Source organism: Bactrocera oleae, chromosome 6 (genome assembly GCF_042242935.1).
Source record: "Bactrocera oleae isolate idBacOlea1 chromosome 6, idBacOlea1, whole genome shotgun sequence".
NCBI lineage: Eukaryota > Metazoa > Arthropoda > Insecta > Diptera > Tephritidae > Bactrocera > Bactrocera oleae.
In genome coordinates this window covers 72,262,339-72,287,900 of record NC_091540.1, presented here as the reverse complement: position 1 = coordinate 72,287,900, position 25,562 = coordinate 72,262,339, and the positions used below count along the sequence as shown (strand labels likewise).

Genomic DNA, 25,562 nt, shown 5'->3' with positions numbered 1-25,562 from the left:
AGTTATTCTGTCTATCTTTTTCATACAATTTTCGCAAATGTTTGTGCGGTTCGACTACGAGATACTAAGAGCGTGTTGCATATTTTATTTGTATGTTGGAGTGTGGCGATCTCATATTTTTCTTACAAGGAATTACCATGAAAGTGGTAGAACAATATTTAGAATACCCGCATAAATAACTGCATTTTTAATACTTCGTCTTCCTCGTCGTCCTCTCGCTCACAAAAAGCCGGTTTGGGCGACAAGTTCGTGTGTGAACAGGGACATATTCGCACACAGACGAGAGCAATGATGTCGGTGTGTGCGCGCGTGAGTGCTTAAGAAGCGAAGGTTTTCACTAAAAGTTGAAGCAAGCAAGAACAAATACATGAATGTATGTATATATGTATGTATACTTGTGCATCTTTGCGATTTCTTAATTTTCTCATATTTTTACTTTTACTACACCCACAACGCTGTGCAAACACTGACGCACAAACGGACAGACACACCAAATTGTACATGTGTTGGCTTCTCCTCTCACTTGTTCGTTGATCTCTTTTGGTGAAAAATTAATTTCATTTCATATTTTTCGCACTAGTATAGCTCGCCTCTTAACATCCTTGCTTCACACGCGGCGTCTCATTAAGCATACGCCGTCTCTGTCTAACACTAATTTGTTTGTTCCTTCACTCACGGCGGCCGCTTTGCTGCCGTTGTTGGCTTTCAAGCGAAAAAGCCCGCTAAAGGCGTTAACATGTGTGCCACTGCGTATACACATACATGAGCGGCCATACAACTTGTTGTGTGCATGTGTGTGTGCTTTTATTTCACCCCCCCATAACGAATGTGGCGCAATCAAAAATTTCCATGGAAAAAGAAAGCATATTAATAATGGAATATAAAACAGAAAATGTACATTGGCCAAAATGTGTAACAGTTTGTTCAGCACATGTATATGTGTATGTGTAAAATACATACATATGTACAATACGAACATGGACTTTGAAAATTAACATAGAGTGTGTATTTATGAATAATTGGGTACGTATGTGTATGCGTGAGCGTGTAATTAATGCGGCCATCTGTATCAAGAGTATTTAGTTTTGTGCATTGCATTCAAAGGAAGAATACACACACATACACGTGTGCATCCGATGAATTGTCACTACGCTTACAGCCTCCTGCACCGGCTAGCAGCCACCTACTCATAGCTACCTGCCGACCGTAGCCGAAGCTTAAGCCCCCTTTCGCACAGTGTCCAGCGCGACTGACACGTGCTGGTGCATATTGCAGCCTTTGGCGGTGATCATCACCGTAACAAGTCCAATTTTATCAATCTAAGAACAGCCAAAACGCACACACACACACACACATTTTGGGAATTTACTACCGCAGCCATTGAAATGCCGCTATCGGCCACCACTCCCATCGCAATCTCCCACCCCATCCAGAAAACTAAAGAACACAGTTGCCGTGCTGCGTGAGCCAGACGAAGGAGAAGAATTATCTCGCAAAATTTTCACAAAATATGAACACAAAATAAGCGAAATTCTTCGGTAAGAAGGGGACAATGCATAAAGAGAATAAAAGCGTGTAGTGGAAAAGGAAAAATTCCCAATTTTCCTGTGTCAAAGCGAAAACTTTCTTTATTTTCTATTGCCTCCACTCACCCCCTTCCCATGTAGTACAATTTTTGTGCGCTTGCTTTAGTTGCCTGGCTTCCCGTGCAATTTCTTTGCCATTCACCCGCGCGTGCCCGTCTTTATAAAACCATCAAATTATTTTCTTTTCCATTTCTGACACTCAAACCAACAACAACCAGGCAAGATGTGGAGAAATATTATTTTCTAGTTATTCCACGCTTGGTCTGCTACACAGACATTTTCTGGCCGACAGTGCAACCAGCCGCCCACCCGCTCTTTCCCACTGTTTGCCTACAATTCGCCTATTCTTTTATTCTCCTTTTAGATGGAAGTTTTTCATTTTTTCCGTCTTTCATTTATTCCTCACCCCTCTGTGTACACAAAGGTTTAGCGAAACTTGTTTGTAGTTTACGGTGAATTAGGTCGGCTGGAAATTTTTATGACTACTGAATTGGCATTGTAGTCTAAAGGATTGTAAGAACGAACCGTAATTAGAACAAGACTTAGCCTACCTTTGCATCAGTTTTAGAGGTTTGTGAGCACAATTAAGGGCTACACGAAAAACTCACTTCTACTAATGGAGTCGATGGATTTTCTCGAGAAGCGTGTGAAAGACCGCTCTTGAAAAAACTAATAATCTCTCATAATCCCACTCGAGATCTACGCCAATATTGTCCGTATTTTCTGATCTCTGCAAAAATGAGCTTGTCATACTAAAGCTGTGCCCGAAAGACTATCCAGCTTTACAACAACTGTTATAAAAGCGTAATGGAAGGCCGGTAGTTCAACAGCTTGAGCTCTTTTTTATAGTAATATAATAAATCAATTAAGATTAAATGCTTAATCAGATAATTTACCTTTATTGTCGATTCGCTATGAAGGAGCGTAAAGAATGGGTCGAAAAAGTTAGAAAGTCGACAGGATCAGAACCAGAAGCATTACACGAAGTGACATACAATCTAACATATTTCGTCAGTGTCAACATATTAGTTTACATAGTTTGATTCTGTCAATTAATTTTGCGCGAAAGCAAAAGCTCTCTAAGGCTTTCTCATAGACTACCATAGACTCAAGTTACGAATAAGCTAGATTATAAGCTCATATAAAGAGTATAAATATCCTTTTGCTGCGTTTTACTAAAACTCATTTCTTCAATAGGTGTGGATCTCCTATTAGTAGTAGGTACTTATAAAGGTACATATCTGAAGACCCACAGAGTTAAGGTATCTTTCACAGGAACGGTAGAAATATTCCGGCAAGGAGCTGCAGTATCCTTGTGCTTACTTGTCTATGAATATTCACATATTCCGGTAAAATATTATTCTTCCATGGGCAAGTATGTATGTAGGTAGAAGGATGCTATTGTGGTCATATCTTAGAGCATTATACTGTGTGTACAAATGTATAAAAGTTATAAGCCCCGACTGTGTTGTATATCAAAATATTTAAAAGCAAATATATATAATACTCGTATTAGGACAGCGGGAAAGCGGCAAAAGAATGAAAGGCAGGAATTGTAATATCACCACATATAAGCAAACTGTGTACGGCTGCTTACGAATACACATACACACATCCGCATATACTCGTACATCTATAAGTAAGGCCACTCATACGAAAATGAAAAAGTGTCGAACTGTAGCAAAATACTTTAATGTAGTGCGCTTGGGGGTGGAGGCGTATGGTGCCACATATTGTGGGCAACGGCAGGTGGAAGAGTGCGTGGCGAACAACTTTCATAAAGGAAGCCGAAAATATGAGAATGCAAAAATAAAAAGAAACAGAGTCAGCAAACACAGCTTCAAAGCTTAGCTGCACGAGCAGTTGGTACTATATTGCTGCTTCGTTGTTGTTGTTCGTCGAAGTGCACGCTGTGTAAATTGCGTTGGAATGTTCAAAATACATATTGTACATACATATCTATATGATGTGTGTGTGTGTATATGGTATGTGTGAATTGTAAATAAATAAAAAATAATAATAAGCAGTTTGCAGAGGCATGTGTCTGTGTGTGTGTATGTGCCCACATATAATACGAGAGTTTATTGATTTTTTATGAAAATGCCATTTTGGTTCGATAACACTTTTGAGCCTTACTACGCCCGTCGATGAAATTCCAGCCAGACGTGCATACACACGTACACATTCGCAAGCATGCAGGGACGTTGGACTGTTCCACACCATTGCTAGCTTCGGCAATAAGCTCTGCGTACTTATAATATTTCGCCTCGCATTGGTATTAAAATTATTTAATCTTTATAACAGTCATCCAGAGCAGTTAGCTGATAACTCATGATTTCCAATCGCACTTTGTACACTCAACTGTCAAACTTTAATATGCCCCACGCCTCCACTAATGCCGCGCACACCACTCGGCGGCCCTCAGTCCCATGTTGAGCACCAGCTCGATAGCTCGATAGCTCCATAGGGTTTGCAAAGTGATGTGGGGTGGTTGTGCGTCTGTGTGTGTGTATGTGTACATGTGTGAATTTATTTACAGCAATATTTTTTATCGCAAATTTTTTATTATTTTCGATAGCAGCGATTCAAATGAGATACGATAAATTGCGAATAAACCAATGGCGAATGACAATTTTTAATGAGCAAGGCAATATCCAAGTACAGTCGCCACACATACCCGTAATGTGTTTAGTTGAATCTTGGCGTTGACAAACCATTCTAAAGACCAGTGCATATGTGTACACATATATGGTCTATGCATTGAAACTGTGTGTTTATTTCATCATAGTTTATCATAATATATATATATATATATATATCTGTCTATTACTTATATGTATGAGTATTGCGCTTATACATACAGTATAATAGGACTCATACTAAACCTATAGAAAAATTATTAATATCTGTTTTTATATGATCTAATAACTGAAAATATAAAAAATGGCTTATTGAATTGACGTCACCTCGCTAATATTACAGTGTGGCAATAATGAAAAACAACCCAAAAGCTTTATGTGGAGGATGTGTTAAATATTACACTCATAAAATGCATAAACGTATATATGTATATGTATGTACAAATGAAATTATCATTTGGAGTTATGAGGTTTGTATATAAGAACTGAAAGTGTCGAAAATGAATTGCATAAATTAGAAATACCTTACAAAACTTCTGTGTGGAGTTTAAGGCCATTCATTTCAGACCTCAACTATAAGAAAATTTAAATTTTTGTATGCACTTAGAAATTGTGTACATAATAAAGCGCTTATAAGAAGAGAAAGAAAGAAGAATCTTATTTTAAAAAATGTGACTGAAAAAGGGTCAATCAAACAAACTATTTAAGCAGGTTACAGAGCTCGTTCCGCTATATTGATAATCGAGCATTCATATATTAATGATGCATAAGGATATCCATAACATACCCAACATTATATGTATGTATATAATAAAATTTTGGTCTGTATTACATGATCAAAGCATTTGATCACAACTTTGACATTCTACGACAAATCGACGCAAAATGGGTTCAAATATTACTGTACACGTAGACATTTTAAAATCAACGGTTTGCAAAAATTATTTAAATAAATTGTTAAAGGAAAATATTTTTAATGTAGCACATCGCCAAGGGATATGCATATTGACGAACGCCCAAGAAACATCATATTTCTGTTTTAAAAATAAACAGCTTAACTGTATTCGACAAAAAAAAAATGAAAAAATACATTGAGGACTAAATTTTGTGCCTGACATTTCGAGAGAATCTGATTAATATTAATATTTGATAATAGCAATATTTGAAAAGCAATATTTGAAAACCGGTAATTTCCTTGTCTTTACTGGATTTCTCAAACTCCCTCGAAATATACAGATTTATCAACTGTACAAAATAAAAGTTATATTAGGATAATAGCACAATCATGCATATTATATACAGTACACTAGCTTGAATATCTATATATTTATGGTATACTAGCAAATAGAATTAAATGTGCTCTATGATATAAGTATATATAGGTTACTAGTGCAAGAAGCGTATATTGATATCTTTATTATTACGAAAACAATAACAATATTTACACACTTTTGAAACACACTGAAAATAATAACATATAAAAGTTCATATAAAAATTGAACTATGGCAATACGGGTGATAGAAATAGTGTTTCTAAAAGCAATTGAGAAGAAAAAGTTTTGAAATGCATAAATATTTTGAAAATTCAATTCCTTTTTTTACATAATCCAATCTATTTTATATTATCTAAATAATATGTTTTTTTCTTTTTATTTTTGTCCAATATCTTTGATTTTGATTGCCAATTTGGAAAACTAATCTTCGAATATCACTGCAATTAGTAAGCGTAATGAAAGTGTACGGTTTCTGCTCTTTGTTGGAAGCATACATATGTATATACATACATTGGCAATGTACATGGTGGATTGGACTCACAATGTCTTTGGCTAAATGCTTAAATCGTTTATTTTTATTTGTTGTAGAAAATTCATATTAAAAATATTTTTTTGCGTTGTTGCTGCTGGCGCTCCGATTTGCACTGCCTGGCGACAGTGATATTCGCAAGAGTTCGCCCTTTCTTCTAATCGCGACCATCAATGAGACTATTGTACTGATTAGTTTTGTATTTAGTATGATGTCGCGTCACCTGTGTGTGGGTTTTCATTCGATTTGAATGTAGGAAGAGTAGTTTTCGATTGGAAGCACTTGAAAGTTCAACTCGTTTGCATATTCACTTCACAATTGACCAAGTGTTCGACGGCCTTACTGTAATTCCACTATTGCACGCACACATGCCCAAATTCATATGATATATTCGTATGTACGTATGTAGAAGTGTGCATTATTTGCGAATTCGTTTATCCTTTGTTTGCCATTCACTTCATGAGCATTCTCACACCGGAAAGAAATTTTTACTTTTTCCTTTTTTGTTTCTTTTCTATTTTACGTGAACGCTCAACACTTTTTCGCCATTTATCTTTTCTTATCACTTTATCCGTTAGATTAATGTTGTTTTAGTTTTTATTATCATTCAATATTACCTTTTTATTTATTATTTTATTTATGTTTTTATTTTTAGTTTAAAAAATATATAGAAACACACCAACAACATTTAGATTAGAACCAAAATACATAGAGAGCAGAAAATAATTAAAGTATAGAAGAAGGAGAAGGAGAACAAGAGCCTCTGCTCTATTTGCTGGCAGTTAATTTCCAAACTTACAGAACTTGTACAGGGTGTATCACTTATTTATCATACCGACAAAAATTACACGCGCAAAGTGTAGCCTTACACGGCCACTTCTGTTCACGGACGCGTTTTCTGTAGACTGATTTGAATTTTCCGTCTTCAAGCATGGCGAACCATAGTAAAGGCAGTAAGCAGCCCGTCGCAACTCCGACACACCGACACGGCCAAAAGGATACCTCAGAGAGTCAGCTTTTCCGAGCGACTCCCACACAATGGCATCGACATACGTTCACCTCGTGCTGGTATTGGTGAGTGTTGACTCCATCGTTCGGTTACCACCCTTATTAGCATTTCCTTTCGCAAGTGCCTAAGTGCCTCCTCGATAGCTCGGTTGCTGCAAGAGCACACGACATTGTTTGTGGCTATCAACAAGCTGAGCAGCTACGAAGTGCTTTACACATATAAAGTTCATTCAATTCGCTCGTTTGTTACTGTTGTATTTACTTTCGCTCTCAAACACAAGAGCAAAAAACGCAAAAAAGGACTTTGAGTGCGAGTGTATGTGTGTGCTTGTTTATATTATACTTGTATTTATATTATTTGTTTTGCGGTTTCGACATTTCTCTCGCAAGTCATAAGGGGACGATGGATTGAATTGGATTGAACATGGAGATTAGATTACTTCCTCGAAAGGGTAACCCTTTAAATGGTTACTTTAAGAAACAGTGACTTTTAGACTCTGTGGTATCTATTAGAACCAGATAAAACACCATGCTGCAGTAGTTGCACCATAAACAGAATATATTAAGTCGTCTTACACATATTTTCGCGTACTAACTAATTGAAACTTCAATAATAATATGCCTTGTAATTTGTAATTTATCTTTTATCTGCCTAAGGACACCCCAAGGAAAGCCATATGTCTTGGAAATTTTCAAACTGAAATTTAATTTCAGTTCCTTCAAAAGCTTGTCGGAATAATTTCAGTCTTACAACTTCAAAGCTGCTGCTGGGGGTGTTTCAAAACTTCGGCACTGTACAATCGGAATTCCATGTGAAATCGTAATCGCTTATTTGGACAATTAGAACTTGGACAATTTATAAAATATTTAAAATTACAAGTAAATAAATTTATATTATATAGCATATTATTTTATATTTTGTCTTGCGTACCAGATTATTTAAACTTGTATACATCTGCATTTACATATGGATGCACAAGTTCACGCACATACAGTCAGCGTCAAAAGAAAGTATACAACACTTGTTTATTGCAATGCTTGTTTTAGTTAAGTGATGTAAAGTGATGCAATGTAACAATTTATATTTTTTGAAAATGGTATTTAATACTTTTCAAGTTTATGGAAAAATAAAAACAAAATTCAACAGCAACAAAAGTTATGAAGAGTAAACTTAAAATACTTCACATTTCTGGCGTCAAAAAGAGTGTACAAAAGAACAATATGTGATAAGCGCCACCATGCTTCACCGTTGATATTACGTTCTTTTCGGCAAGTGCTTCAACTCTTGTTCTCCAAATTTTCGTTGATTTTTTCTTTTAAAGTACCGTATATTTGCTTTTGTCGCTAAAAAGCATATTTTTCCAAAAATAAATGTCTTTATACTGATCCTTATTAACAAAGTTTAACTGCTTCAATTGGTTGGTTTTGGATAACAAAAATTTCATCCGCGGAACTCGACTATGGAGACCATTCGAATATAGTGCGCGACGAATTGTGGTAGCACTTACTGTCATACCTGAAGGTTCTGAAATATATTTTGCTAATTTCACAGCACTCTCCGAACGATTTCTTTTTGCACTCCGCAAAACTGACCTTGGTTTAACATCATTTATCATTTTCCATACTTTTTATTGTTTGGCGGAATATTTTCCTTTTGATAATTTATATCAAGCTCGAAATCAGAAAAAGGACAATCAGCAGTAAGGACATGCTCAAGCATGTTATTGCAAAAGAATTGCAAAAAATTTTACAGGAATTGGCAGTAAATCTTGTCAACTCAATGCTACGTCATTTACAAGCCGTAACTAGAGCAAATGGAAAGCGCAAAAAATACTGAAAATTTGTTTAGATCATATTGTTCTTTTGTACACTTTCTTTTGACGCCAGAAATTTTAAGTATTTGAAGTTTTCTCTTCATAACTTTTGTTGTTGCAAGAACTTTATTTTTTTTCTATAATTATATAATATAATAAAATATTGTAGTTTTGGAGATACAGCTTTGAAAAGTTGCGCGCTCGAGGTCAGCTATATGGTCACTTAAAACTTAAAACGCGTTTTTCTCGAAACTTTGTTTTCAAATTAGGTTATCAAGATTTCTCACGAGTTTATGGTCTTAACTAAAACACATTTTTTTTTTCATTTTAGATGATCCTGTCAGAAGTTATGCTGCCAACGCGGACGCATCTTTTTTTCGAGGGTTCACCGTAAATGACGTTACAAAAATTTTTCTTTAAACGTGTAACTTTAAGACAGAAAAAAGTTTGAATTAAATAAATAGTTTTTATATAGAACAAAAATTATTGAAAATAGGCCTTTTTTACCCGACGAGACCCATGTAACCCCTTAAATCAAACAAGCAATGTAATAATGTGTTGTATACTTTCTTTTGACGCTGAATGTACATATACGTATGGATGTATCAGTAAGAGCCATAGTGTGTAGAGAATCACCAAAAAGAGTTATGCTGGAGAACGTAAGTCAAGTCAAGTAAGTATTTGCAAAGCGCCTGCGCGCTCACATTCCAGCGCCTAAGTTAACACAATGTGAGAAACGCTGTTACACGCACACACATACACAAGTATAGGTGACATTCATACCATACAACTGCAAGGGGCTGTAAGTATGTGTTTTACACAAGTGCTGCACCCTGTATTATCTATCTGTTTACAAGCTCTTGCTGTTTTTTATCAGCGAAAATGATGAAGACAACACCATTAACAAGGCCAAACACAATTTGAGTAGTTGTTGTTATTGTTGATTGTCTGTTGCGCGCTAAACAAATTGAGTCCAGTGTGGGATGTGTTTTTTGTTCTTGACTGCTTCGTTGACCGGTAAATTGTAAATGGGTTAGAAAATGTACATATGTATGCGCGTGTTTGAATATGTACCACATACATACATATTACGTGTGTATGTATAAACGAATAACAATTAACTAGTGAAAACGTTGTTATGGGCTGTTACTTAGTACGAGTATTTTCATTTCGTTTTAAAAGTAGAAAGAAATTCAAAAAAGCCATTGTGTTTTATACTCAAAACAATGAAAAAGACAATTTTAAAATTAAACTTGATTTTATTCTATTTATGGTGGCAGTTACCATCGGAATACAAATTTTTTGAAATTTTTACAAAGGGTGAAGTATCTAATAACGGTTTATACGATTTATTTATTTGTTTTGAAAAATACAGACGCTGCAATATAAAGAAACAGGGCTACACATATTAATCAATAATGATTGTTCCCACATCCCACTGTTTTTCTACTCATTATTAGAAGAAATTCAGCATTTTGCAGGTTTTGGGCGCGCACCGTGCCGACGGGAAGAGAGAAGGCTTGGGGTTCCTTAGTGGCGGTGAGTGTGTGTGTCGCAGTGTATTTAAATGATTGCCGGAAATTGTCGGGCGATGTACGCATTGCAAAGCGTGCTATAACAATGGTGGAACTGTTTGAGAAACTTTATGAGCTATTGCGTTGCTTCGACTTTTTAAAATTCACTTAAATTTGTGCTTGGCACGAAATATTCAAATTTTTGTGCGTTATTACGAAATAGCAGTTTTTAATACGAAAATAGCTGTATTGTCATGAAAGGAAAAATAATTTACAACAACAACAATAATGTCAAATAAAAAAGTGGTAGTAATGAGAATCACAAAACTGAAGAAAGTTTATTGCTTAGGTAGAAAAAATGAGGTCTAGGGGTGACACACACACACACACGCACACACACCTGTATACATTGTGATTGAGCACGCAAAAATGCAACGTTTTTCATTTCATTTCAGGTTTTATTAAATAAATAGATTGTGTACGCTTATGCATAAATTTGTATGGATTTATATCATTTGCTTTGTCTAAACAATAAGAAAATACGATTTGATACCAAAGTATTATATTTTCTCAAATCTGCATATACTACCTATTTTTATATCTTTATATATGTATGTACGCAGGTGATACGTAAATATTTCCAGTTTCACTTTTTGCGCTGCCGCATAGCCAGCAACTCTTTGTACTGCTCGATAGATCCATCCTCGTGCTTGGAGGCGTAACTTGGACTTGGCTTTTCTTTCTCTTCGGCGACTTTTACACGCTCCGTATCCTTTTTGGAACGTTTTGACTTCTTGATATTGTCACGAACACGTTTGCCAAGGCGCGATGTCGCCAGCACTTTGCTTACTTTAGAGCTCTTCAAATACCGCGAATGCCACGACTAAGTAAATTTGCCAAACAATTATTGAAAAGTGCATATGATTTTCTAAAAATAGGTACTTACTTCGGAACTAGCTTTATCTCGTTCATCCTCCTCGCTCGAATCCAGTGATATTACGTCTGCATCCTGCTCTTCATTTGCTTCGTTGGCTTTGTTTGGTGAAGTTGCAAATGATGATTTTGTGTTTGTATCTTCTTCCAGATGCTCAATCATTTCCTCTTCCAAATCACCACCTTCGAGTGAAATGACATCATCATTGCCATCGTCCTCATCTTCGAGACTAGGTGCTAAGCTTTGCTCCTCCTTTGTCGATAGTGCAGCATTGGTGGTCGAAATTGTTGCTTCGGTTGCAGTAGCTGCAGAATCCTGTATTTTTTCTTCTACTTCCCCAGCGGAATGGTTTTCTGATTTATTTGCCTCAACCGCCGCTTCGTCAATTTTTTGCGGTTTTGTCGTAGAATCCGTATTCTCAGTGACCGATGAAGCCAAACTCGCTTCATTAACTTCAATATTATCGTCTTGTTGATTATTATCCGTTATATTTTCGATTAGCTCGCCTTCTTCTGGTTCAGTGATTTTTCGTTCCCGCGAAGTTGTATTTTCAACCTTATCTTCTGTGCTGTTAACACTGTCGCTTTTAGCACATTCAATCTGCGTTGTTTTCTTTTTATCTTTCTCATCGTGTTCGCCCTCCGAACTGTCACTGATGAATAAAGTTTCTGGCTCTGGAATTATTGGTATAACATCTGGTGTTGGCGAACGGGACCTTGTCTCTGTCTTCACATCTTTTGCAGCAGTATCGGATTCTTTATTTCTAGATTTATTTTCAGACTCGCTAACCCCGATTTCTGGCTCCTGGTTGTTGACGCGATAATTTCTTTTCATTTTAGTTGGTTTTGTTGTTTGAGATTCATCTTCTTTGCTCTTTGCTTTCACATTTGTTATACTAGGCGTTTTAATCTCAGCTCTAGTAGTTTCTTTGCTCGCCTTCGAAGTGGAAGTTTGCGATTTTTCAGCTTCTTTACTCTTCTCGCTAGATTTACGTCTGCGCTTACGTTTATGCTCCTTTTGGGTGGTTCCGTTTGTGGATTTGAGAACGCCCTTTTTTCCATCACCTTTCTCGGCATCTGAGTCCACTTCGATTTTTGTTACTGGCTCGAGTGCTAGTTGGGAGCGTATGGCCCTCGCACGTGCTTGCAATTCCAGAAGCTCCAATACGCTTATTTGTCCATTATCTGAAAATTAAAACATTACTAGGAATAAAAAATTGCAAACAAAAAGTTTCTTAATTTATTGTTATAAGAATGCTTTCGTTGTGCTGGGCCAGACTTTATTAGAGCACACTGTGAGTTTACTACTTAAAAAAGTATGTATACTCCGTAGAGAAATTCGAGTGTTTCACTCAATTTTGTTTGCCTTTTTCTGTCATTTCTTAAAATTTGTTTTGTGATACTTACTTTCATCTTTTTCGGCAGGAGTTTTTGTGGATTTTTTGGTGTTGTTTTTAGCGTCTGATACGTGGGACTTTTTCTTTCCTAAAATAAAAGTATTTGCTGGTTTAAATTCGAAAGTACTCAAATATATTTTGTTATAAAAAGATGGAATACGCTCTTGAGGACCGTGAACGCGATGCTGTCACTTCGCTAGAGGGTGAGGAGGAGGAAGACAATGAGCGAGAATTTCGGGTGCTCTTGAATGATAATCAAAGTCTAATGAAGCGGTTGGAAGAGTTCAAACGAGCATGTGACGAACATGAAAAGCATGCGCGTAAGCGTTGCAAGCGTCGCTACTACAATCTTGGTCTGATGGCACGCATCGTTATGGAAACGACAGACGAAGAACTCAGGAGTCTGTTGAAAAACGGTGCACGCACATTTCTCATTGACACCGTGACTAGTAGGCGCAACGAGTTCGAACAATTGCTCATTCGCTCTAAAACCATAATTGATAAGTTTCAAGAGGAAGAACCCAGAATTCGCATACCAATTGGGATAGCATTGCAGTTCCAGGGTGACTGCTGTCGTATAGGACGTTTACGTAACAATTGTTCAGTGCTTTTACATCGGGGCGATATTATGACGCTAACCCTCGATGAATCCTATCGATATTCTAGCTTCCGAGAGATTGCCTTTGTCTTAAATTTGAAATATTATTTCAAATCATTGAAACTTGATGATATTTTGCTGCTCGGGAATGAGGTAAAAGGCAAAATAGTCAAAAAACTTAAAAACAATATATCGTTGGTAATTGAAGATGCTGGCATAATTAATTCGTATGAATATATCGAGTTACCGAATCAATGTTACTCATTGTCCAACGAAACCTTCCCCGACTTATTTATGAACGACCTTCAGTTGGCCGCCCAATCGAAAGCCGATTTCATCGTATTGCCACGCATCCGCTGTAAGCCATTTCTGCGTACGTTGCGTAGCAGTTTAAAAGACGAGTATAATTTCAAATTAATTGGCACAATCGATCTAGAATTTATCAGTTCGAAAATGCTCGATTTAATGGGCATCGTTAAATTACTGGATTATGTTTGGATACAAGACATGTTCTGTGCCAGCAGTTCCATGCAAAATCATATATTTAACGATTTAATGCCATTGGCGAAATGTTTGAAAAAGCCCATTATAGGCACAATACCATTGGAACGGTGTAGTGACTTCAAACGATTTGAAAATCATGATTTTCTTTGGCGTATCGATACGATGTTTATTCAGAAGAGTAGTTGGTGCAACAAATACCCACTGATAGTGAAAAAATTGCTGCCTTTGAAAGATTTTCACAAAACTGTTGTAGAAAATTCGATGGCTTTAAAGAATATTCTGTCCTCTTACCAAAGCATAGTTAATTTCATAATACGTACAATCACCTCAGTGGAGTGTCAAGCGATTATTATGCATAGTAAATGCGAAACGGCTGCTGTGGCATTGGGACGTGTGGAAATTTACTGTCCCGTCTTAATGATGTTGCCTTTAGAAAGTATGGAGGAAAACGAATTTGAGTGCAAGTTGAAATTGGCCAAGGCACTCAACTTGCGACGGAACTTGCGTGGTATTCTGTACACAAAGGAAATGAATGAGGGGAATTTGAGCCCAATTGAATATGGTATCGAATTTGGGCGAGTTAGTGGTTTATTGGAGACCGGTGATTTTGTAATTACATTGGAAGTCTGTAAAGAAGATGAAGACGACATTCAGTATGGTGTTAATGAAGACGTAGTCATACTTCGAGCTTTCTATTTGCCCCCAATGCCAATTGGTGAAAAATTTAAATACAGTTAACAGGGCTTCCCTATTGTAATGTAAATAGACCAAAATATCTATTTAATTATATTTTAATAAATTTTTGTAGAATCCATAAAAATTTTAAAATGTACATAATTAAACTGAAATAATATATACAATTGCATACGAATATGAATGTGTATAGCTTACCGGCATTGGAGGATGTACCTTCGATTTCACTATCTGATGAGATTTCTTCAAGTGAGATGTGTTCTGCAATCAATAATAACAATGAATTACAAATCAAATCAATATTAACTTTTTCAAACATACCTTCTTGGTGTTCTACATCAGAATCGCTGGATGACTCTGTATCCGAGGGACACTTTGTGGCATTAATTATGGATAGCAATCGTTTGGTAGATATACCTAACAATTCATTCAAGCAGAGCTCTTCAATTTCATCCATATTTTTTTTCTGATTAATTTTGGGACATTAGAAAATATTTGCAAAATAATAAGCATTTAGTACCTTTAAAAAATCTGGAGCTAGATTGGTAATTGTTTTCGGTTTAAGTGATCCAAAGATTTGCTTTACTAATTCCAAGCGATCGTCAATGTAGTGCGACATGGGGTGAAGTGTGCGGTCTTCTTCATTTTTTTCCTTCTTTACCTTAATCGGTTTTGGAATTTTACCCGTCTTAGTTTTTTTCTTAGCTTTATGCATTTTGAACAAGTAATTGAGATCAGTTGCTACAAATAAGTGAATTAACTTCTCTGTAATTAAAAGCAAATATAAAATTTAAAAGTTTAGATTACTTTTGTAAATACTCAATTAGTCAGCTGTGCTGAACTAGGAAGGCCCGTTCGTTTTCATAAATCAGAGATGCATTAAAATATGCCACTGGACGAAACTGTCATACTCTCTATTTTTATCGTTCTTTCATTCATTAATCTTCAATAATCTTAAATACACAACACATTTGTGTTTTCGATCGACATATATCAGGTAAATAATTGAACTGTACTTTTTATAATTCTGGTATGAATTTTTTATAATAAGATTTTTATGTACAGTATGTGACTTTTTTTATACACTAAATTATTCCTGTATGTGTGTATACTTTTTTTTTCTAATTTTGTTACTTTTTGTTTTCCATACACGACAAATTAATGAGCCCTCAAGTCCTAACTTGCGTAAATCTCACTTGCGCTTATACCGATCGAACGCACATGAATGTTGTGTATGGCCTTTTTTAATTGTTTTGCTTAAAAATACTTTTGAATAGAAACGTTTTGGCAATATATGACATGTTTTAATCATTATGTTTTGCTTATTTTGTTCGCAAATGTAGGTATTCATGTACTTAAAACAATTATACTACTCAGGTTTCAATAATAAACTAAATTTTCTGCTACCAATAAAAGGTCTGTAAATGTTCTCAATATTGACTAAAATGAGTTATTTTAAAATAATTTTGTAGTATTTACCTTGTACGTATACCAATAATACTAAAAAAGAATATAATACTAGTTGACACAGTATTAATCATCCCTGTGGAATCTGTTATACATGAAACAGCTGATTTTTTGTGATTTGTATACCGCCATAAAGTATTTGTTCATTGGCAAAATTTGTAATAATAGTATTGAATAGTAAAATATTTATTTTTATAAGGTAAGTTGTTTTAATAATTTTATATCTGTTATAGTTTGAATAGTTAGTGCATAAGTGTCATTTCCCTTCTTGTGCTAATTGTTCTCACTTATTTGACAGCTGCTATGAGCTTCCGCTGTCAGCTGTGAAGTTAGTCAATTCGCGACTGTCAAAATGGTTACTAAACTTTTATGGTGATTTTGTTATTTTACAAATCTGATTACCATTTAAAAGCTAACCTATTAGTTAACAAACGTTGGGCTACATAATAATTAGTTATGTTGCAAATAATAAAAATATAAGTATAATACAATAGTAGTGAAAGTGTATGTGAGTTTCACAAAAGACTGTGATTTGGTAATTGAAGGAATACTTCGGTTCAGCGGCAGTGCGCTCGAGTTATATCTTCAGTGCAATGACAACACACAGTAATGAGCAAAATACTACGCTTGACCTGTCTAGCAGCAGCAGCAATGACAGTAGAACAAGCCTTAATTCGAAGGAGCTCCGTCATAACGATGATGGCACATTGTTTTTTAAAAAGGTTAGCAGTGCTCTTTTCTATGGAATGTCCTCCTTCATGATAACCGTTGTGAATAAAACAGTTCTAACGTCGTATCACTTTCCATCGTTTTTGTTCCTAAGTTTGGGCCAGTTGTTGGCTAGTATTGTGGTACTTGGACTTGGTCGGAAGCTGAAGTTCGTATCGTATCCTCCACTAAAACGAAATACGTTTATGAAAATTTTTCCATTGCCATTAATATTCCTTGGAAACATGATGTTTGGCTTAGGTGGCACAAAAGAACTAAGCTTACCTATGTTTGCCGCACTGCGTCGTTTTTCAATATTAATGACGATGTTACTGGAATTAAAAATATTAGGAGTACGACCTTCGTTTGCTGTACAAGTTAGCGTATACGCAATGATAGCTGGTGCCCTACTGGCCGCTTCGGATGATCTGTCATTCAACATGAGGGGTTATACCTTCGTAATGATAACCAATGCGCTTACGGCATCGAATGGAGTATACGTAAAAAAGAAGCTGGACACTTCGGAAATTGGCAAATATGGACTGATGTTTTACAACTCACTTTTCATGATTATACCTGCATTGCTTGTTACTTATGTTACTGGGGACCTGGAAAAATCGATCGCTTTTAATCAATGGCAAAACCCTTATTTTGTCATACAATTCCTAATGAGTTGCTTTATGGGCTTCATTCTATCATACAGTACAATACTTTGTACGCAATACAATTCGGCGCTCACGACAACAATTGTTGGCTGCTTAAAGAACATATGTGTAACATATTTGGGCATGTTCATCGGCGGTGACTACATCTTCTCATGGCTAAATTGTATAGGAATTAATATTAGTGTATTTGCTAGTTTGCTATACACATACATTACATTCAGGCGGAAGCAAGCACCTGATAAGGAACTATTAATACCAACAACAAGAGGAATCGCAGTGTAGTATACTAAGAAAATTTACTTGTAGATAAGTATTAGTTGTATAAATAGTATTGCCGACACTTAGGTACAACACACAGCACGTGCGTTATCTCTCAAGAATATATGTACGTACATATGTATTGTTGGTATTTGCATTCGGAAGCTAATATTAAAACAGAGGAAAACAACACTAAACGCGAAAAATTATTCGACGTCAAAAATGTAGATATTTATAAGAAAACAAAACGAAGTAGATACTAGGACGAGGCATTAAAAATATGCATGTATTATAATTTTTATAAATTATAAGTACCAGTAGTACGTAACTATATTAATTTTAGTTTTTATAAAATTACCAAAGCCATAATTATACTATCATATATGTAGCATTATATTTTATGTTCCAATTTAGGGGAGGTAGCAATTTATTTGTAAATAAGTTGTGGGTGTTAAAAATTGCATGCAACTTAAGTGTCATAGTCACTAGCTCGACAATGGGCAATGTATGTAACTTTGCTATTGATTTAAGTAACAAAACAATAAAAAAAAAATTATACCATTAAAGATTTGTTTTAGTCCAACTAAATCTGTTTGTGATTTTGATTATGTAAAATAAAATATAACTCATATGTATTTAACTAAAGGATAATTATGTGTTTTAATTTTTTCTAGCCTTAGGGTACACATACCCACACTCACACCTTTACATTTCTAAAGCATAAGCTATTTTAAACACTTGTAGGTAAACTAGGATTCCTTTTAGAAACTTCAAATACTTCTCGTTGTATGCGTGTGTAATTAGTTGATTAACGTGAAACCTTTCATTAGCAAAAAGTTATATAAGCTTAAAAATTTACTAACAATTAGTATCCATTGATTTCAACTCGTCATATATTTGCTGAGTTGTATTATCAATTAGCTAAGTTGTATATGCCAACGTCACAGCAGAAGTTTACTTGCTACACTGTAAATGTATGTGTAAAGTCATATCGCAGATAAAATATTTCTTCAACGTTAACCCACCTGCGATAATTATATAAATATACATAAAAAGAGCTTCTCCTTCAAAGTAAACCCAAGTAAGTGATTTGTTATAATTAACTGGAACGAACGATCTTTCCAAATAAAGAATTATCTACTTTTGCTCAAGATCTACATATACCGCTAAGGTGTAGTAACTTTTAAGTATGCTTATCATAGGTTGTGTACTTTTTTAAAGCACGCGCATAGCCCGATGTTTACATATTCATATGTACTCACAAACATATAAACATTTCATGTACATACATATGTATGTGTACTTTACATCCCACTTCACTTGAGTTTAGATAAAAAAAATGTATGTGATACGATGTATAGAAGTCATAATACTTTATAGCACAAGAGTAGAATTAAAATTTTAAAGCCAAACCGTAAAGTATGTAATTCTAAATTGTTTATGTATGCACCTAAATCTAAAAACTGTACTATACTACTGTATACTGTACTGAGTTAGGACTTGGCGGGACAGTTAATGTCAAGTTTAGTCAACAAACTTAACTCTTTAATATTTCCGGTATATTTCATATATATCCACAATTAACTATTAAGAATCGTTAATGAGCGATGCCAATCTGAAAACATTGGGAATGAAGTTAACTTAGAAGTACGCTATTCTTGAAGTTGTAGGTGTATACACACTTGTAATGTATTTGTATGTACATACAAACCCAACCGTACCACCTAAGTGCATATGTACGTATGCGCTTGATTGTACAATATTTATAACTCGCAAATTGGGTTCATTGTACCCAAAAAATAATTCCATCGATGCTGTAGAAAATATGATATGTGTGTATGTATGTATATACATTTGTTTATATTACCTAAGTGGAAGAGTTTTTTGAAGTGATGATATGTACATACAATACATACACGTGTAACACCTATGATAGGCTTCAAACTCTTTGAGAAATGGTAAATAGTTTTCTATTCTTATGACATGTACTTATCTACATACATATACGTGCAATATGTATGTATGTTTATAATTGAAATAATCGTAAAGGGTTTTATGAATTCAAATAATATTGGAAATGAGTGATATTGTAGTACTAACCTTCTAATTTCATTTATATATATATATATATATACATATGTATATATAATATATATATTATATACATTTGCCAACCAATGTTTCCTGAAATTACAAGTTTCTAGCTATGGAAATTGTGTAACAATGGTTTCGAATAATAATAATCTTCGTGAAAAAACTCTAAAATTTAAAAAACGTCTTTATGATGAATTTAGTTTGCATAATTGTTCAAAAGACATTTATTTGGCATTGAAACTTCTTGTTTGTTAATATAATATTTTATATAAGTATTCATCAAACAGTATGTGCATAAGCTTAAGAATGGTTGAATGCCACTTGAGTACATAGAGGTTTTTATACCAATATTAAGATAATATTCATTCATACTTGTTTATTAACTAATACAATATAAACAGAAGTTTAGTGAATAACCAATACATACCGAAAGTACATAGGTATATCATTATTTATTTGATTAACATCCAAAATGATTTTCTTGCATATCGGCAAAACGCTTTCCTACATACTTACCTACTTGCATACATACATATATTAATAATGCTTATTGGATAATTTTTAACAATATATATATAATTTTTTACTGTCTATATTAATATGTACATACATATGCATATACTAACATACTCAGGCATACATATGTATATACTATATTATTATATGTACATATGTATAAAAGTGCTGATCATATTTGCGTGAGAAGTTTTATTCAAGGCAAATACCATTTGTCGAGCTCTGTGAAGCTTTTGAGAAAATAACTGAAATAGCAGTGACGTCACATTATTGAAGGTTTTGAAGTGACTATATACATGTACATATGTAAATACAACAAAGAAAATAAGTTTTAATAACATGTTTGTTAAATTACTCTAACACTAAATTTATACATACATATGTACAGATCTAAGATTTGAAGAAAGATCCAACTACGGTAGATAAATGATAAAAATAGCTTAGATTAGATTAGATTAGTTTCGAGGTATGCACCGCGACCTATGGTCTATTGTGCCCTCCCCTAAGTCATATCGTATCATCTAGGCCCAGCATGTTGATAAATTCCAAAATTCTGCTGGGTGCTAGTGAGGCGATACGATCCCTGTGTGGAAACATGGATCCCAGGGCCTTGATTCTGCGTCTGCAGACTGCTGTGCAGTTCATCAGCAGATGTTCAGGGGTTTCCGGCTCTATGTCGCAGAACCGGCAGTTTGCAGAAGAGGCTATGCCCATGTTAAAGAGGTGCTTCTTGAGCCTGCAATGGCCGGTGTAGAACGCTGCCAGTAGCCGGAATTTGTTTCTGGGGAGATTAATTATGGCTTTAAACCGCTTGAGGTCGTAACCCCCCAATAGCAGTCTGGCATGGTGCATGCCCTGAAGTTGTTGCCAATGTATCTCCCTGCTTGCTCTTTCCTCCCTTCGGAGGAGCTCTTTGATGGTATGAGGACCAACCGCTATGTATGGTTCCGGCCCTACCATTTTTGTAGAGGCTGCAGAGCGGGCTAATTCGTCAGCTAGTTCGTTCCCAGCTATACCCCTATGGCCAGGCACCCAAATAAGGTGTACTCGGTTTTGCTTAGATAGGCTGTTCAGCCGTTCTATACACTCCATCACTAGGAGAGATCTGACCTCATAGGCTGAGATCGCTCTTAGTGCCGCCTGACTATCGCTGAGTATAGCGATACTCTTATTGCGATAGTTGCGTTGGAGGTTTATCCCTACACACCGACTTATAGCATAGACCTCAGCTTGGAAAATGCTTGGGAAACTTCCCATGGGAATGGAGAGTTTGGTGCTTGGCCCAGCGACTCCTGCACCAATCCCCTCCTCCGTTTTCGACCCGTCGGTGTACCACTTGATGGTGCTACCCCTTAGCAGCCGGTCCAGTGAAGAGTCATTCCACTCAGATTTGCTGCCAAGGGTTACTTGAAACTTTCTGCTGAAGTTTACTACTTTGGTAATGCTATCCCTTGGGAGAAGGGCTAGTGGTATTTCCTCACTTAGCTCTTTCAACTGTTGGGATGAGATTACCTTCCCTTTGCCAGCTCCCTCTGCTGTCATTTGGAGCAGAGTTCGTTTGGCAGTCTGTTTGATTACCAGGTGTAGCGGTGAAAGTTCTAGCATGACTTCCAGTGCTGCGGTCGGACACGTTCGCATTGCTCCCGACGCGCAGATGCAGGCAAGTCTTTGCAGCTTCGACAGTTTAAGTCCTACCGAAGTCTGCGATGCTCTCGAACCCCACGATACCGCTCCATACGTGATAATCGGTCTCACGATCATGGTGTACATCCACCTGATAGTCCTTGGGGAGCACCCCCAGGATTTCCCAGCAAGTCGGTTGCACACCATGAGTGCCTTAGTAGCTTTGGTTAAGGTCTGGTTCACATGCTGATTCCATCGTAGTGTGGAATCCAGTGTGAGGCCCAGGTACTTGACCGTGCTGGCCATCTCAACCACTCTGCCGTCCAGGGATATACTCCTGAGGCCCGGCAGTGATCTCCGTCTGGTGAAGGGAATGATTGTAGTTTTAGCGGGGTTGATGCTTAAGCCAACCCCACTACACCATCCCTTTGCCAGTCCCAATCCCCTCTGAACGATATCGCAGAGTGTGTCTTCAAATTTTCCTCTAGCTAAGATAACAATGTCATCCGCATATCCCTGACAGCGGATTCCATTGCTAGTCAGCCGCTCAAGGAGATCGTCCACAACTAGGCTCCAAAGTAGGGGGGATAGCACTCCACCCTGTGGGCAGCCTCTTGTTGTTCCCAGACGAATTTTAGTTTCTCCTACTGCGGTTTCCGCCACCCTAGTGCGCAGTACGGCTGTAATCCATCTGCGCACTGGTGCTGCCACGCTCCTTTTCTCTAGTGCTCTTGACACGCTCTCGTGAGACGTGTTGTCAAAGGCACCTTCTATGTCGAGGAAGGCGCATAACACCACCTCGCCCCTATCTAACGAATTCTGGATCTCTGAGGTTAGCTGGTACAGAGCAGTGTTTGTTGACCTGCCTGCTCTGTAAGCATGTTGCTTCTCATGAAGCGGTGATGCCTTCAGCACCTTCGATCGTACTTCGTGGTCTATGATCTTTTCCATACTTTTGAGTAGGAAGGAAGTAAGACTGATTGGCCTGAACGATTTCGCCAATGAGTAGTCTTTCCTCCCTACTTTGGGTATGAAGATCACCTTTGCGGTGCGCCATGGTTCTGGGATATACGCCAGCGCTAGGCTATCCCTCATCAGCCGAACAAGGTGGGGCAGTAGCACCTGCTCCCCCTGTTGCAGGAAAGCTGGAAGGATACCGTCCGCACCCGGTGACTTATATTTTTCAAAGGAGGCCAGCGCCCACTTGATGGAGTCTGCAGTGAAGAGCTGTTTTGCGACTGTCCAGTCCAAGCGTGACGGCCTACGTTCGACCATAGGTCGAATCTGGTCTTCTTGAACCGTCTCCGGGAAATGCGCTAGTAGAAGAGCCGTAGCTCTTTCTTCTGCGCTGGACGTGTAGGTCCCATCAGATCGTTTAATCGCTAGTGCTGTGTCCGTCTTTCCTCTAGCCAGAGCCTTATGCAGTCTAGCTGCCTCTGGGGTTGAGGAGACGCTCTCACAGAACTTCCTAAAGCTCTTCCGTTTCGCGGTCCTAATCTCCTTATTATAAGCAGTTAGGCTGCATCTGTAATCCTCCCAGTTTCCGGTGCGCTTAGCCTTATTGAATAGCTTGCGCACCGTTTTCCTTAGTACTGAGAGTTTACTAGACCACCAGGAGCATTTACCGCCCTTGGCGGTTGTCTTTAGGGGGCAGCTGCTATGATAAGCTTCTATAATGGATTGGTTTAGGGCAGACAGTCTGCTCTCCAATCCAGAAGCCGTTGCGCTTCTATCCAGCTGCTCCCTACTGCTAATTTTAGTTGCGAGTATTTCCCTGAAAGCGGCCCAGTCCGTGTTCCCAGGGATACGTTTGGGAGGGAGTTGCTTGACCCCCATCCCCAGCACGAATCTTATGATACGGTGATCCGACATGGAGGGTTCCGATGATACCCTCCATTGTGAGATCAGCCCTACCTCAGACTCGTTACTGAGCGTGATATCAAGCACCTCCCTTCTGACACTAGTTACAAAAGTGGGTTCGCACCCCACTTAAATAATAAAAATAGCTTACAATACATACATATGTATGTATATTTGTGTGTTCACCTATAATCTTCAATTAATTTCAAAACTAGTGGTATAATAATTGATCATTACAACTTGAAAAGTATGCTAATGTGGAAATACAAATCCTCTTGCTTCATTACTATTGCTCATCATTTGCAACGGTTATAAATAAAAATTAATTACAGTATCTGATAAAACAAAAGTGTTAAAATATTTTTGAGCATCTTAGATGTACATATGTATGCATACATAAATAATTATATGAAAGGTATTTTGTGAGCACAGGTTTGAAAATTAAAAACCTTGTTATCTTAATATACCCTTACTAAGTTAGTTGAATTAATATGCAAATAAGATAAATAGTACATAGATAAATATAATTGATAGAGCTTTTGGTGGTAATGTTATCGTTAATTCGTGTGTTTTATTAAAAAATGTAAACGTTTATCATTAGCAGAACTATTTGCATCGAAAATGTTGAAGACCGTTCGCTCGAATCTGTTAACGCAATTGTTTCGGAATCTCCGTATATGTCGATGTATCACAGCCACAGCAGAAAGTAACACTACAGGGTCCGAGAGAAGTAGTAGTCCATCTTGTGATGAAGCACATTTGGATGAGTTTACCAAAGAGTTTCTTAAAAATCGCATAGAAATGTCGCCTTTTCAGAAGATACTACTCGGCGCGGGTTCCTCCATTGCCGCCCTAATTGATCCACGAAGGTGAATCAATTAGATGTATGCACATGTAGCTTAATTCTATAATGTCTTAGTACATCCTCGTAGGCATGACATGATCGCCGCTTTGGGTGAAACCACCGGCGAAGCGACCTTGCGGAATATCTTACAGACAATGGAACTTACTGCTGAGGGCAAACGCATACTGAAACAGAAGCCACGTATAAACACTCATACCGTAGATATGAACCATTTACGTTCCTTAGGAGAGAATACTCTTGGGCGAGTCTACATGAAGTTCTTGGATGACAATGTAAATTGTCTTAATAATTATGAAAACCTTATCTTAATATGTTAATGCTTTAGACATGAATAATTAATTAGTTAACTTTTACAGAAAGTAACACCCGACTCGCGTATGGAAGTACGATTCATTAGCGATCCAATGCTGGCATATGTGATGACACGCTACCGTGAGTGTCATGATCTGGTGCACACAGTGCTGGGAATGCCTACCAATATGCTGGGTGAAGTAGCCGTCAAATGGGTAGAGGCGTTGAATAACGGGCTGCCTATGTGTTATGGGGGTGCAATATTTGGTGCCATGCGACTACGTCCTAAGTAAATATAAAAGTGTATCATGTCAATCTTGAATGATGGTAATTTCGAATTTATTTTCTCAATTTGTAGGCAACGGAAGGAGTATGTTTCTCGTTATTTACCTTGGGCTCTGAAAAATGGAAAGGAAATTAAACCATTAATGCCTGTATTTTGGGAAGAACGCTGGGAGCAAGATATAAGAGATCTTCGTAAAGAATTAAATATAACGATCTTAAACTTATGAACCCAAAGAATTCACAAATTTAATCTCTAGTATACACATATATGGACATGTGTTAAACATTATGGTTTGTTTTCCTTTTTTTTTTAATACAAGTACTCTGATATAGAAATCCAATAAACCGAAATTGAAAATGTTATTTAATTAAATACTTGTTATCTATATTATATTAAATAAACGAACAAATAACACTTATAAAGAATGGTTCTGTCATTTT

The 25,562-nt window shown here is 36.7% G+C and overlaps 4 protein-coding genes across 6 annotated transcripts; 3 read left to right on the top strand and 1 right to left on the bottom strand.

Moving 5' to 3' along the window:
- Window positions 1–10,801: 10,801 nt before the first annotated feature.
- Window positions 10,802–15,403, bottom strand: LOC106623029 (uncharacterized). Of its 2 annotated transcripts, XM_014242389.3 has the most exons (7): window positions 15,297–15,403; window positions 15,010–15,230; window positions 14,811–14,955; window positions 14,688–14,750; window positions 12,705–12,782; window positions 11,311–12,482; window positions 10,802–11,247 (listed from the first exon to the last, which is right to left on the bottom strand). In XM_014242389.3, the coding sequence occupies exons 2-7, from the start codon at window positions 15,202–15,204 to the stop codon at window positions 11,011–11,013; spliced, it is 1,890 nt and encodes a 629-aa protein (XP_014097864.3). In that variant the 5' UTR covers window positions 15,205–15,230; window positions 15,297–15,403; the 3' UTR covers window positions 10,802–11,010. The 2 variants fall into 2 exon arrangements, with proteins under 2 accessions (XP_014097864.3, XP_014097863.3); XM_014242388.3 differs by lacking the exon at window positions 15,297–15,403 and having other exon boundaries at window positions 15,010–15,290.
- Window positions 12,781–14,667, top strand: LOC106623030 (uncharacterized). The gene has a single exon (XM_014242390.3). It carries the CDS (start codon window positions 12,846–12,848, stop codon window positions 14,532–14,534), a length of 1,689 nt encoding a protein of 562 aa, XP_014097865.1. The 5' UTR covers window positions 12,781–12,845; the 3' UTR covers window positions 14,535–14,667.
- Window positions 15,404–16,039: 636 nt separating the features above from the next.
- On the top strand, window positions 16,040–25,504 carry Coq4 (Coenzyme Q4). Of its 2 annotated transcripts, none has more exons than XM_036364156.2 (5): window positions 16,040–16,155; window positions 24,285–24,549; window positions 24,613–24,817; window positions 24,902–25,125; window positions 25,195–25,504. In XM_036364156.2, the coding sequence occupies exons 2-5, from the start codon at window positions 24,302–24,304 to the stop codon at window positions 25,346–25,348; spliced, it is 831 nt and encodes a 276-aa protein (XP_036220049.2). In that variant the 5' UTR covers window positions 16,040–16,155; window positions 24,285–24,301; the 3' UTR covers window positions 25,349–25,504. The 2 variants fall into 2 exon arrangements, with proteins under 2 accessions (XP_036220049.2, XP_036220046.2); XM_036364153.2 differs by having other exon boundaries at window positions 24,282–24,549.
- Window positions 16,276–18,238, top strand: frc (fringe connection). The gene has a single exon (XM_014242387.3). It carries the CDS (start codon window positions 16,550–16,552, stop codon window positions 17,609–17,611), a length of 1,062 nt encoding a protein of 353 aa, XP_014097862.3. The 5' UTR covers window positions 16,276–16,549; the 3' UTR covers window positions 17,612–18,238.
- Window positions 25,505–25,562: the final 58 nt, after the last annotated feature.